This window comes from Gopherus flavomarginatus, chromosome 1, assembly GCF_025201925.1.
Source record: "Gopherus flavomarginatus isolate rGopFla2 chromosome 1, rGopFla2.mat.asm, whole genome shotgun sequence".
NCBI classification, from domain to species: domain Eukaryota; kingdom Metazoa; phylum Chordata; order Testudines; family Testudinidae; genus Gopherus; species Gopherus flavomarginatus.
Genome location: NC_066617.1, coordinates 90,789,863 through 90,802,772, shown reverse-complemented (window position 1 = coordinate 90,802,772; position 12,910 = coordinate 90,789,863). Strand labels below are relative to the sequence as shown.

Genomic DNA, 12,910 nt, shown 5'->3' with positions numbered 1-12,910 from the left:
GAGCTACCGGCAGTAGCCAGCAGCCCAGGGTGTCCCACGGGTCAGCGCGCCTCCACGGCAGCCGGCAGCCCAGGGTATCCCCCAGGACAGGGCGCCTCCGCGGCAGTCCGCAGTCCAGGGTGTGCCCCGGGTCAGGGCACCTCCGCGGCAGCCCGCAGTCCAGGGTGTGCCCCGGGTCAGGGCACCTCCGCGGCAGCCCGCAGTCCAGGGTGTGCCCCGGGTCAGGGCGCCTCCGCGGCAGCCTGCAGTCCAGGGTGTCCTCCGGGTCAGTGTGCCACCGCGGCAGCCAGCAGCCCAGGGTATCCCCCGGGTCAGGGCACCTCTGCGGCAGCCCGCAGTCCAGGGTGTCCCCCGGGTCAGGGCGCCTCCGCCGCAGCCGGCAGCCCAGGGTGTCCCCCGGGTCAGCGCGCCGCAACGGCAGCCGGCAGCCCAGGGTGTCCCCCGGATCAGGGTGCCTCCACGGCAGCCCGCAATCCAGGGTGTCCCCTGGGTCAGGGTGCCTCCGCGGCAGCCAGCAGCCCAGGGTGTCCCCTGGGTCAGTGCGCCGCCCCGGCAGCTGGCAGGCCAGGGGCGGGGGTCCCCTGGCCCAGGGAAACCCTGGGCTGCCGGCTGCCGCGGAGGCGCCCTGACCCTGGGTCAGGGCGCTGCTGCGGCAGCCAGCACTCCAGGGTGTCCGGAGGGGGCGGCAGGCAGCTCCCATGGAGCTGCCGCAGTCGTGCCTGCGGACGGTCAGCTGCTCACGCGGCTCTGGTGGACCTCCCGCAGACACGACTGCGGCAGCTCCACTGGAGCCGCAGGACCAGTGCGCGGGGCGGCGAAATTGCTTTCCGCTTAGGGCGCTCAAAACCCTAGCGCTGGTCCTGTACACACCGGAACATCCACCATAGCCTTCAGAACAATACTGTCTCAGAACTTTCAAGGGACAGAACATCCAATCCCATACTTAAGTAGGAAGCGCCAACAATGCAAGACCAAGTATTTCACCATAAAAAGAGAACGATTGGCTATATGCTGGGCAGTAGTGGCACTATGTTATTACCTCCTGAGAGCCCCATTTGAACTACTCACAGACCACACTCCCTTGAAGTAGATATAGGAGAGGAAAAATACTAACTCATGGATTACACAGTGATAGCTGGCACTTCAACCTTATGTCTTTCAATGATGGTATTGTCCAGGAGTCCAACATGAGATCACAGATTTCTTTTCCCAAACAGGAGTGTGATAAATAAGAGAGGGGATAGCTCCCTTTTGTGGACACCCAGCCAGTCAGTTAGCTACAAAATCCCTGTTAGTAGCTATTCTCTACTTGCTTTACTTGTAAAGGGTTAACAAGCCCACATGTAAAAGGAAAGAAGTGGGCACCTGACCAAAACAGCCAGTGGGACAGCTAGAACATTTTAAAATTGGGAAAAAACTTCCCTTTGTGTGTTGTGGTTCTCCAGAGAGGAGAGAGACAGAGCAGCAATGCTGTAAGAAGCTTTAAGCCAGGTATGATCATAGAACATCAATTCATACCTTGGACCTACTTATCTGAAGCCTCAGATATGTAAGTAAATTAGGGAATGTCTAGAAAGATGCAATTAGGGTTATTTCTTTTATTTCTCATTGACTTTTAGACTTGTCTGTACTAACCCCAGATGCTTTTCTTTGCTTTAACCTTTAAGCTGAACCTCAAGAGAGCTATCCTGATGCTTAATTTTTGTAATTGTTTCTTTTAAGATCTAGCAAAAAGCCTAATTCCAAATGTATTTCCTTTCTTTTTGGGTTTAATAAAGTTTACCTTTTTTAAGAACAGGATTGGATTTGTGTGTCCCTAAGAGGTTTGTGCATATATTGTTTAATTAGCTGGTGGCAACAGCTGATTTCCTTTGGTTTTTTGGGGGGTGAAAGTGTTTGAGGGTATCCCACAGGAAGGAATTCCCAAGTGCGCCTTCCTGGGTTCTCAAAAGGCGAAGGAGGTTGCACTTGGGTGGTGGCAACATCTACCCATCCAAGGTCAGAGAGAAGCTGTGACCTTGGAAGTTTAATACCAGCCTAGAGTGGCCTGATTTAATTTTTTTAGAATCTTGTGGGGCCCCATCTTCTGCACTTAAAGTGCCAAAGTGTGAAATCAGCCTTGACAAGGAGGGAACCGTATACCTGGAAAGAGCCCCAAATCCTTACTACAGTGGGAGCCCCAAATCCTTACTACTACTATGTGCTGATGGGTGCCCCCTGGACCTACTACACCAGGGGTTCTCAAACTTCATTGCACCACGACCCCCTTCTTGCAACAAAAATTACTACATGACCCCAGGAGTGGGGATGGAAGCCTGAGCCTGCCTGAGCCCCGCTGCCCTAGGTGGGGGAGGGCCAAAACCCAGACCCAACTGCCTTGGGTGCCCAAAGCCAAAGCCCAATAGCTTCAGCTGCAGGCAGGGGGCCTGTAACCTGAGCACTGCTGCTCAGGACTGAAGTCTTCAGACTTTGGCCCTAGGAGGTGGGGCTTGGGCTTCTGATTCGGGCCCCTGCAAATCTAAGGCAGCCTAGTGACCCCAATAAAACAGGGTCTGGACCCACAGTTTGAGAACCACTGTACTACACCCTGCCCAAAGAAGCAGCAAGCTGAGAGGAAAAGAGCAGTGAAGGTGGGTCCTCCAAACTTTTCTAGAGAGAAGTCTCTAGATCAGCCATTTTGCAAACCATAGAGACCTGGTCCTCCAAGGGCTAGAGAGTCAAGACCACAAGAAGAGCAGGGGCAAACCTGAGGCTGAGAGTACTGGAGGAGTTCACAGTGAGGTTCTAGGCCAGGGTCGATACCAAGGGTCAGAGTCTGAGCCAGATCCTGAAATCTGATTCAGGAGACAAAGTCCAAAACAAGCTGAGGTCAAAGCCAGGAGTCTGGAAGCAGGAAGGGTTGTGGCAGCTTCAGGAGATCTGCACTGTTGCCTGTACACTTCCTGGAATGCCCTTTGGGTTTAGATAGGGTGGGGAGCCAACCAAGAGTAATGAGGCTGCTGCCTGTCAGACTTCTTGAGACAGGACTCCCATAGTCTGTCTCCAAGCAGGTCAGGGGCAAGCTGGTTATGAGCTGGTTATAGCTGCCACTCAGTGGCAGCATGGAGATGTTTCTGCCAGGCAGCTATGTAAGCCTTGGGTTCTAGACCTGCTGAGCCTTTTATTGAGGGTCTAGCAACAACTAATTAGGGCCCTGCTGACCTAAATGAAAGAAGCTGCCTGGCCTTAGCAGACCAGTTGCTGTCTGGGATCAGAGGAGCAAAGGAAATTGAAGGCTAGCCAGAGTTTTTCTGGCTGCATTCTACGTAGTTGGGTTTCATGGAGAGACAGGACCTAAGACCCTTAACCCTGAGATAACGTTGAAGCTAATGAGGCCCAGGGAGGGAGCAGCAATGAATTGAATCAAGTAATACATGGCTGATGTTTATAGGGTCCCTGGGTTGAAACCTGGAGTGATGGGTGGGTCCTGGTTCCCCAGAAAAGTCCCAAGTGGGGGAGAGACCTTTGTTTTGGGAGAACATAAGAACAGCCATACTGGTTCAGACCAATGGTCCATCTAGCCCAGTATCCTGTCTTCTGGCAAATGCCAGGTAATTCAGAGGGAATGAACAGATCAAGTGATCCATCTACTGTTGCCAATTCCTAGCTTCTGGCAAACAGGGACACTTCAAAGTATGACTTTGCATCCCTGCCAATTCTAGCTAAAATTGTACAGGCTAAAATTCAGCCTGAACAAATGGCTGAATTTTAAGGGCCCAGAGCCAGGGCTGATGACCCTAGCAAGGGAAGAAAGACTGTTTATTTATTGGACTCTGGAAAGGTGTTCATTCAGACTTTGTGACTTGCTCGAGGGCCCAGCCACTAAAGACCCACAAAGCCAGTTGGTAGCCTACAGGGGGCATCAGAGAGGGAAAAGGACTATGAGCATTTAAAAGGTGAGTGCCCTGTTACAAGGTCATCCTAAATGAATGCCAGTAAAATCTTTATACTACACAATTGTGCCATTTGTTTATTACTTATTTACAGAAACTATTTTAGAATTTGAAGGGGGGATTAATATAATTTTTATACCTCTCCATTTGAAAAGCCAGATTGTCTTTGTCATGCATTCAACTGCTGTGTAAAAATGGCACTGTCTTACTCAACAAACCTTCCTGTGTATTCAGAGTTCTATCTGCTTACTTCCATGGAAACAAGTAAGATCTTACTACTGACAGGTGTGCAGAACCAAAAGACCTCAGGGAGAGTGAACTGCATTCTTTCCTGGCCTATGCATCATTAATAGCTAAGGCTAGACACATTTACACTGGAATAACAGTGAGGCTAATTAACTATTGGAACATTTTACCAAGGGTTGTGGTGGATTCTCCATCACTGACCATATTTAAATCAGGATTGGATGCTTTTCTAAAAGTTGTGCTTCAGGAATTTTTGGGAGAAAGTTCGATGGCCTGTGTTACACTAGATAATCACAATAGTCCCTTCTGGTATTGGAATCTCTGTACAGAATTGCTGTCCAGAATTCATATGCAAGACCTCCCCTTTGTCTTCAAATTCTGATCTATTATACCTGGGTAATTCCATTGAAGACAATAGGGTTGCACAGGTGTAATTAAGGCATTATTTGAGGCTAGACATGGGACTGCCAAAAATCAGCATTTCAAACCTGATTAGACAGAAAAGCAACCTCATAGGAAAGGCTGTTCTCATAAGATTTCCAGCCCAGGTGCAGATTTAAAATGAATATCCAAGCCTTATGAGATTCATCCATCACTAATAATGCATATTCAGTGTGTTCACAGAAATGCTACAGGAAGTCATGAGTAAGTAATGTGTTTGCTTTATTGACATGTTAGCTGCTTTGCTTGAAACAAGTACTTCCTTCCAACACTGATTCACATGCAAAAAGTGTTTATTGAAGGAAAACGCAGCATAAGATGAAAAATATTTGATAACTACTTTAATTGCAGGGAACTGTAAGTAACTAATTTTACAAGTCTTACAATGCCTTAAATGTAATTTTAAAAGACTAATTATCAAACAGGAAATTGCTATCTTGATAGTTTGATGCAGATTAGGCCTGAAGAAAAAAGTGCACTGTTTGAAAGTTTATTGTAAGATGAGTTTTATGTTTTTAAACTTTGGATGGTTTATTTAGCAGTGTTTTATCTTAACTGTTAAATTAGCTGAAGAAATATTTTTAAAACAAGAGTAGAATTTAACTTACAAAAGTTTTAAAGCATGCTGGACCTTAGCTGGTGTAGATCACCATAGTTCTATTAAAGTCAATCACGAGGAAATACGTTCAAGGGAATGAGGTCACATTAATGTAGAACTGGAATAAGAAGGATCTGAATCTGGCCCACTACAAGCAGTCTCTACAGATCTTTCCTACTTCAATTCAAAGCTGAAAGAATTTGCTAAGGGCTGTAGAACAGACATAAGAAACCTACAGCATCAAAGCCTTTGGTGTTTTCATTGAAGGTAGAGAAAATAACAATACCAATAGTTAAGACTGATTGTATATGTCTCTTTCAGTGTAGGTGTGTGCACGCCTTGTGCACAGTTGTCGGAGAATTTTTTCCAAGCAGTATCCATTGGGGCAACTTGAGCACCCTCTGTTGCCACACACCTCTGCAGGAGCAGCACCAGAGTTTCTGACGCCCTAGGCGGACGGCCATTTCGCCGCCCCCCGCGGGTCCGGTGGACCTACCACAGTGATGCCGGCGGACGGTCCGCTGCTGGAAAGGTTCCTGTGGAGCTGCCGCAGTGATGCCAGCAGGCGGTCCGCTGGTCTAAAGGCTCCGGTGGACCTGCCGCAGGCATGACTGCGGTAGGTCCGCCGGAACCTTTAGACTAGTGCACTGTCCGCCGAAATGACTGTGGCAGCTCCACCGGAGCCTTTCCAACAGCGGAATGTCCGCTGGCATCACTGAGGTAGGTCCACTGGACCTGCATGCTGCCCCCCTGGCAAAATAGCGCCCCCCCAAAATTCTGGCTCCCTAGGCCATTGCCTAGGTCGCCTAAATGGTAGCGCCGGCTCTGCACCTCTGCATGCTTGTACACCTCTACCTGTCCTCAGGAGCCAAATATAATGCTGTCCTCAGGAGCCAAAAAATCTTACTACATTATAGGTGAAACGGCATTATATCTGTCAAGGTTCCTTCCCCACTCTGAACTTTAGGGTACAGATGTGGGGGACCTGCATGGACACTTCTAAGCTTAATTACCAGCTTAGATCGGGTATTGCTGCCACCACCCCCAAGGACTACCTTTTTCCCTTAGTAGTCTTGAGGGACTTCACCAATACCCTGGTGAACACAGATCCAAACCCCTTGGATGTTAAAACCAGGAGAAATTAACCATCCCCCCTCCTTTCTTCCACCAACTGTTGGTGGATCAAGATCCACCCCCTTGAATCTAAAAACAAGGAAAAAATCAATCAGGTATTAAGAAAAAGGCTTTTAATTAAAGAAAAGAAAGGTAAAAGAAAACCTCCTGGGAGAGATTAGCATACCAGCTACTTTCACAGACAACAGATTCCAAACACAGAGGAATGTTCCCCTGGGCAAAAACTTAGTTACACAAAAAAAATATCCAAATACCCAATTTTGATAATTCCCTTAATGGTACCAAGACAAGTTACAAAGAAAATAAACATAAACCTATTTATCCCTTTCTAAAACTTACTACTCTGATAAGAGGCTGGTTCCTTGATCTTTTTCACTCCAGCTGAAACTGAAAACAAAGGAAAACTTCCCTCCGTCCTTTTGAAACATCTTGTTCCCCCATTGGTTCCTCTGGTCAGGTGTCAGCTAGGCTAGGTGAACTTCTTAACCCTTTACAGGTAAAAGAGGCATTAACCCTTAGCTATCTGTTTATGACAATATCAAACTTGCTTTGATCCACCGAAGTGCACAGCCCCGCCCCCCTGGAGCACTGCTTTACTGCATTATATCCAAATTCATGTTATATCGGGTCACATTATATTGGGGTAAAAGGTGTATAAGGACAGAGCCGCCCTGACACCCCTTAGTTCCTTCTTACAGCTAGTGATGGTTGTTGGAGCACTTCTAGTCCTCTGTCGCAAGTTTATTTCCCTCACACTTGTATATAGTCTTTTTGTCATTTAGTAGTTACTTAGATATAGAGTATAGTCAGTGTTAGTGATGGGTTTCAATTTTTAGGTCCTTTTTGGACCAAATTTTATTCTTGGTTCCACCTTTTGCTCTTTATAAGAAATTGCTTGACCTCCCTCAGAGGGAGCTCATTCTGTGATCAGGGTTTGCTTTTCCCCAGTCTCTCCAACCCAAGGGCAAGCCATTTTACTAACAAGGCATTTTACTAACAAGGCATTTGATTAACACATTACTAAATAATTCTATCTAACTGCATCCACTGTGTTGATCTTATTGTATGTGACATTTTTTCTAACTTGAGGAAGAAAGGATATGGAGGAGGGGGAAAGAAACAAATGAGGCACTGTATGCATATACAGTAGTTACATTTTATGATTACGTCCCTGCCCTCAATCAAATGACAGAGGGTGGAGGAGAAAGATTCACTTATGGGATTTGTTTTTAGTGGGAACTGCAGTTTCTCCATTGACAGTACTGTCAGCACACTAGTAATTGTCCAGGAGTTCAAGGTCCTTTCACATTTTGTAGGCCTGGAAATCAATGCAATCATCAGCAATTTATTATTCTTGTCATACTGTATGTTAAATAAAGTTATTCTCTTTTAAACACAGTTTAAAGTTTTGTTTCAGGATCGTTTCAGATTTGAATATCTCCTTTTTCAGGGAAGCAATGTAATGGAGGATCAGGATCTGTTGGAAATAGGAATACTTAACTCTGGACACCGGCAAAGAATTCTACAGGCAATTCAGCTCCTTCCAAAGGTACAGTTTCTTTTATTATCTGGATTCCAGTAGTATCACCAAGAGCTTTTAGTTCTTAAATACTTTATACCATTCTTAAATAGAAATGTGGACATCGTGAGCCTAATTCTCCACTGCCTTATGCTTTTCCTAGTCAATTACACCGTGCAAAGTGGGTGTAAAATGCTACCATTCTGGTTTGGTAGTGATTTACGCCCACTTTGTACAGACGTAAATGACTACACAAGTGCAAAGCAGAGGACAATCAGATCCCATATTCATGATGCTAATTATTTTAGAAATGATTATAGAAATGTTTGTTTTTTCAATATGTTAGCGCATAAAGCCAAAAACAAATTAAGTGGGGCTAGGGATGTATTTTAGGACAGCTTTTTTGCCTATAGATTCTTGCGTCACCTCCGTAAATAAATTTCTCTCTAAATCCCAGACCAATTTTTCTTAATATAGAGGTAAGATTGGAAATACAATTAAGTAACCCTAGAAACTCAAGATATTCCATTATGGATACAATACACGTCTTTCGTATGTGGATTGGAGACTATCAGTAGTTGCTATATTTTATTTGTTTGTCCTGCTGAGTATGTGAATTCTGCTCTTCAGGTGTGCGATCCTGTAACTTGTACCCATTTTTCCAATGGACTTACAGTGTAGGATGGTGTTCATTGCAGATTGAGATTGTGTTGGGCATGTTAAGAGACTATGCTTGTATCTTTGGGATTTAAACTACATGCTAGATAGAACACCAAAATTGCCAGCGGGTAGTTCACAGCTGATTGCTAATACCTGCTTTTTGCTAGCTTTGCCTTGTGCAGCTTCGCCTTGTATGAGAAGATGCACTGGGCATATTGTGACCCTGCAGGTTGTCATATGATTTGGGAAGCCACCTAAAGGAATGATGTCAGGCAGAAGCTGGAGTTGTATTCTGCCTGAGGCCAAGAAGGTTGCCAAGCAGGGTCCACATGCATATTGGCTCTATAGAAGATAGAGCAGGAACAAAACCAAGTGTAAAGTGTATGAGTGCACTGGAGTTTGTGGACAGCATGTATAGAATGATCAAGGTAAAGATGGAGCTCTGTATCCAGTCTCTGACCCCTACGGGGAATGTGTGCAGAGCAAATAAAAGATGTTTGCCGTCTGTACAATGAAGATGAATTAGGTGAAATAGGCTTTCTGGTGCATGGACGGATAAGGAGGGGTATGGTCTTGGGGCAACTTGTGAAGATAAGATGATCTGGCCTGTATTGAGAAGATGGACTGGAAGAGTGAGCTGCGAGTGCATCCTTGTATATAGATAGTCACAGTCTGTATGTAGTGCAGGAAGCATGGTTAAAGATAACGATATATATTCCATGGATTGTATTGAGAATATAGACGGAGGTAAGGAAGACTAGGAAATAGATTATTTTGGTTTATAGGCAGAGGGTACGTGAGGTGCTGAATTAAGTTTGGTGTTTAAATTTTAACTGTGAATTTCTTGAGTTTCTGACTTTTTTTAGCTATAACATTATTTTAACTTCATTTTTTACTTTTATTGTTAGCTCTCTACATTTAAATATTTTGTCTGTATGTTTCCTTTTTTTTTAGGGGGGGACATGCTTTTTCTTCATCTAACTCAAAAAACCTAACAGGATTTTGTAATATTATATGTTAGTGAAATCTGCACTTAACAAATGGTACTCATGAACATTGCAAGCTCTGAAAGCTACACCTGAAACAGTATACAAGAAATGTCAAAATTAATTCCCACTATCCTGGTTATTTTTATTATTCAGCCCTAGACGTGTGTGAAGTTCCTATGCTAAATCCCATCATCCGTTCCATATTTGCAAAACAAATTTGACAAAAAATCCACAACTTGCACAAATACAAAAAATGATAAACGTCCATTTCTAATTGTGCTTGCCGTATGTGGAGCTAGAGATTCAAAGATTCTGCCACACATATTCCCATTGAGTAGTTACCTTACTTTAGAAGTAGGGACTCCCTAAGGCATGAGGTACTACTCAATATGAGTAAGGATGGCAGAGTCAAGCTCTAAAGGAACCCTCGAAACCAGCTGTTTCTGAGAACAAATGAGTCATGCAATTTCCTGGTAGAATCCACATTCTGTAAATCTGAGATAGTTAAATGCCTTTGAATGACTAGAATCAGTGCTGTATAACAGTCAGAGGGTGTTTAGAGGTTGCCAGCTGAGGCAAAAAATAGTCCAAAAAGATCATGTTCTTAATGCATCTTTAATGCAGAAATATTATACCAAAACGAAGGAGGAAGGAAGCAAAATCTGTGCATCACAACTCTTTATTGAAATGACTTGGCAACACAAGAGAACTATACAGAAACAGTATGTCATTTTCTATTCAAAACCCAGGTTTTTTTAAGACAGAGCTGCCAAGGAAGCTATATAACCCATAAATCAGTATTATAACAACTCTTATCTAATAGAGCTCATCTTGGTTATATTCTCAATAGCACACTGCAAGTTTTGAAAATCTTTTCACGTCCTGCAGGGAAACGTACAGTGCTAGTATATTTGTTAATCTGTTGATTTTCATATTTTCAAGATAAGTATATACATTTTTAGGTGTTTTAAGATACCCAACCATGAAAGAACAGTAGGACAATGGAACAGACTGCCTAGAAGGCTGTGGAAGCTCCTTCACTGGAGGTTTTCAAAAGGAGGCTGGATAGCCAACTCTCTTGGGTAGTTTAGACCCAACAAATCCTGCATCTTGGCAGGGGTTTAGCCTAGATGACCCTTGCAGTTTCTTCTAACCCTATGGTTCTATGAGTGATGATAGATAAAAATCTTTTAATTTAATTGGCTTTTAAAACTTCCCTACTTCATTCACAATTCTTTTAAAACTTCAAGGGGTTCTTGTGGGTCTTTTTTGTATTTCTCCTCCTGTGATTGTCTATAACTAGAACACTGAAGGAAGGGGAAGTGTTTTTTGAGAAACTCTTATGTCTTGACACTATTTCAAACCCAACTTTTTGCATCAGAAACTACTGGATAAGCTTAGAGAGTAAAATAACAAGTGACAAATCTAATGTTAGACTTTGAAAATATTGATTTTTTTAAAAGCTTTCTTTTACCTGATCCAACCTTCATTTTTGTGGAAATAGGATTGGAAATGCAGCAGAGAGCCAGTAGTGCAAAATGAAAACTGTCCTTTGCTGCTTAGATGCTGGTTGCCTGCTGAGTAATGAAACTTTTGCATTTCTGACACCAGTGGAAGATTTAGGAACTTACCTGTTAAAGTTTATAATATTTTAGTACTGGAAAAAAATTATTTTTTTTTAAATAGACAAATTTCATTCTGTATTTCCCTATAGTGTATTTATACCAGTATAACAAAGAGGATTTAAACTAGAATCTTAAAAATATGTTACTATTTCTTCCCTTAGTAAAGATTTATCTGAGGAGAAATTGATTGGAAGACCAGAGTATAGTATGAATATAACAGATAAACATAGTTGGAATCATCCAATCAGATTACTGCTTTCATAGTGCCATTTTTTATTATAGTGTTGGGTTGGAGATACTGGACCAAATTCTGGTCACTCACTGATGTATATATGGAGTAACTACACTGAAGTTAATAGAAAGAATAGGAGTACTTGTGGCACCTTAGAGACTAACAAATTTATTTCAGCATAAGCTTTCGTGGGCTACAGCTCACTTCTTTGGATGCATAGAATGGAACACATAGAAAGAAGATATTTATACATACAGAGAACATGAAAAGATGGAAGTAGCCATGCCAACTGTAAGAGGCCAATCAATTGAGATGAGGTGGTATCAGCAGGAGGAAAAAAAACCTTTGAGGTGATAATCGAGATGACCCATAGAAGATGTGAGAAAAACTTAATATGTGGAAATAGATTCAGTTAGTGTAATGACCCAACCATTCCCAGTGTCAGTTTAAACCTAAGTTAATTGTATCTAATTTGCATATTAATTTGAGTTCAGCAGTCTCTCTTTGGAGTCTGTTTTTGAAGTATTTTTGTTGCAAAATTGCCACCTTCAAGTCTGTCACTGAGTGGTTAGAGAAGTTGAAGTGTTCTCCCACTGGTTTTTGAATGTTATGATTCCTGATGTCAGATTTGTGTCCATTTATTCTGGGAATGGTTGGGTCATTACACTAATTATCCTACGGAAAATACAGACACTTGCAACGTGACTGCACTGAGATAGACTGCAGCTTCGGTCATGTTTCTGTGGGAGAAACCCGTGCCCAATGCCCACAGGCCACCAAGATTGCGGTGCCAGTAGTTGTCGGAGACTGCCCAACCCTGGTCCTGATTGATTCAGGCTGAGGCCAGACACTTATCCACCAAAGCTTAGGACTCCTGGCTGATCCACACCTGGGGATGATCCAACTGCAATGCATCCATGGTGATGTATGGCCCTACCCCAGTGCCCAAGTCTGACTAACCATGCATGGAGTCACGCGTCTGATGATGGTTGGCCTGGCTTCTCGACTAGCCTACCTGGTGATTCTGGGATTTGATTGGCCCGAGTTCCCAGAGGTCCTTAGCTCAAATGCCAAGAAAGGCCGTGAGGTCACCCCAGCACTGGAGGGGGGCTGCCCCGAGACCCGCTCCAAGGAGGGGGAGGATCCAGACCCCAACGACAGGGAGGAGAGTCTGAGGACCCCCACTGGGGCCCCCTGTCAAACCCATGCTTAGCACCAATTTTTTCCAGGACCAAAGGGAGGACCTCACCTTCAGTCAAGTGTATGAGCGGCTAACAGCCGTTAATGGGACCCTGCTCAATCTGTACCGGGCAAAGCTGTGACCCCATTTCAAGTTGGACCACAACCGTGTCTATCAGATGGACTAAGACCCATGCACCAGAGAGCTCCAGACCCAACTGCTCATACCTCAATGTCACTGGCGAGCTGTAATGAAACTCGTTCACGACATCCTGGCTGCAGGGCACTTGGGCCATGAAAAGACCCTCGCCCATATTCTTATGCGGTTCTTCTGGTCCAGTGTGCACCAGGAGGT

The 12,910-nt window shown here is 44.2% G+C and overlaps 1 protein-coding gene across 11 annotated transcripts in view; it reads left to right on the top strand.

Annotated features, from left to right (window-relative positions):
- Positions 1 to 12,910, top strand: part of ANKS1B (ankyrin repeat and sterile alpha motif domain containing 1B) — a 746,271-nt gene that overhangs the window by 471,218 nt on the left and 262,143 nt on the right. For all 11 annotated transcript variants that reach the window (XM_050934354.1, XM_050934390.1, XM_050934374.1 and 8 more), the window contains one exon: positions 7,802 to 7,900. In XM_050934354.1, the coding sequence (XP_050790311.1) occupies positions 7,802 to 7,900 (99 nt within the window). The remainder of the gene's footprint in view (positions 1 to 7,801; positions 7,901 to 12,910) is intronic.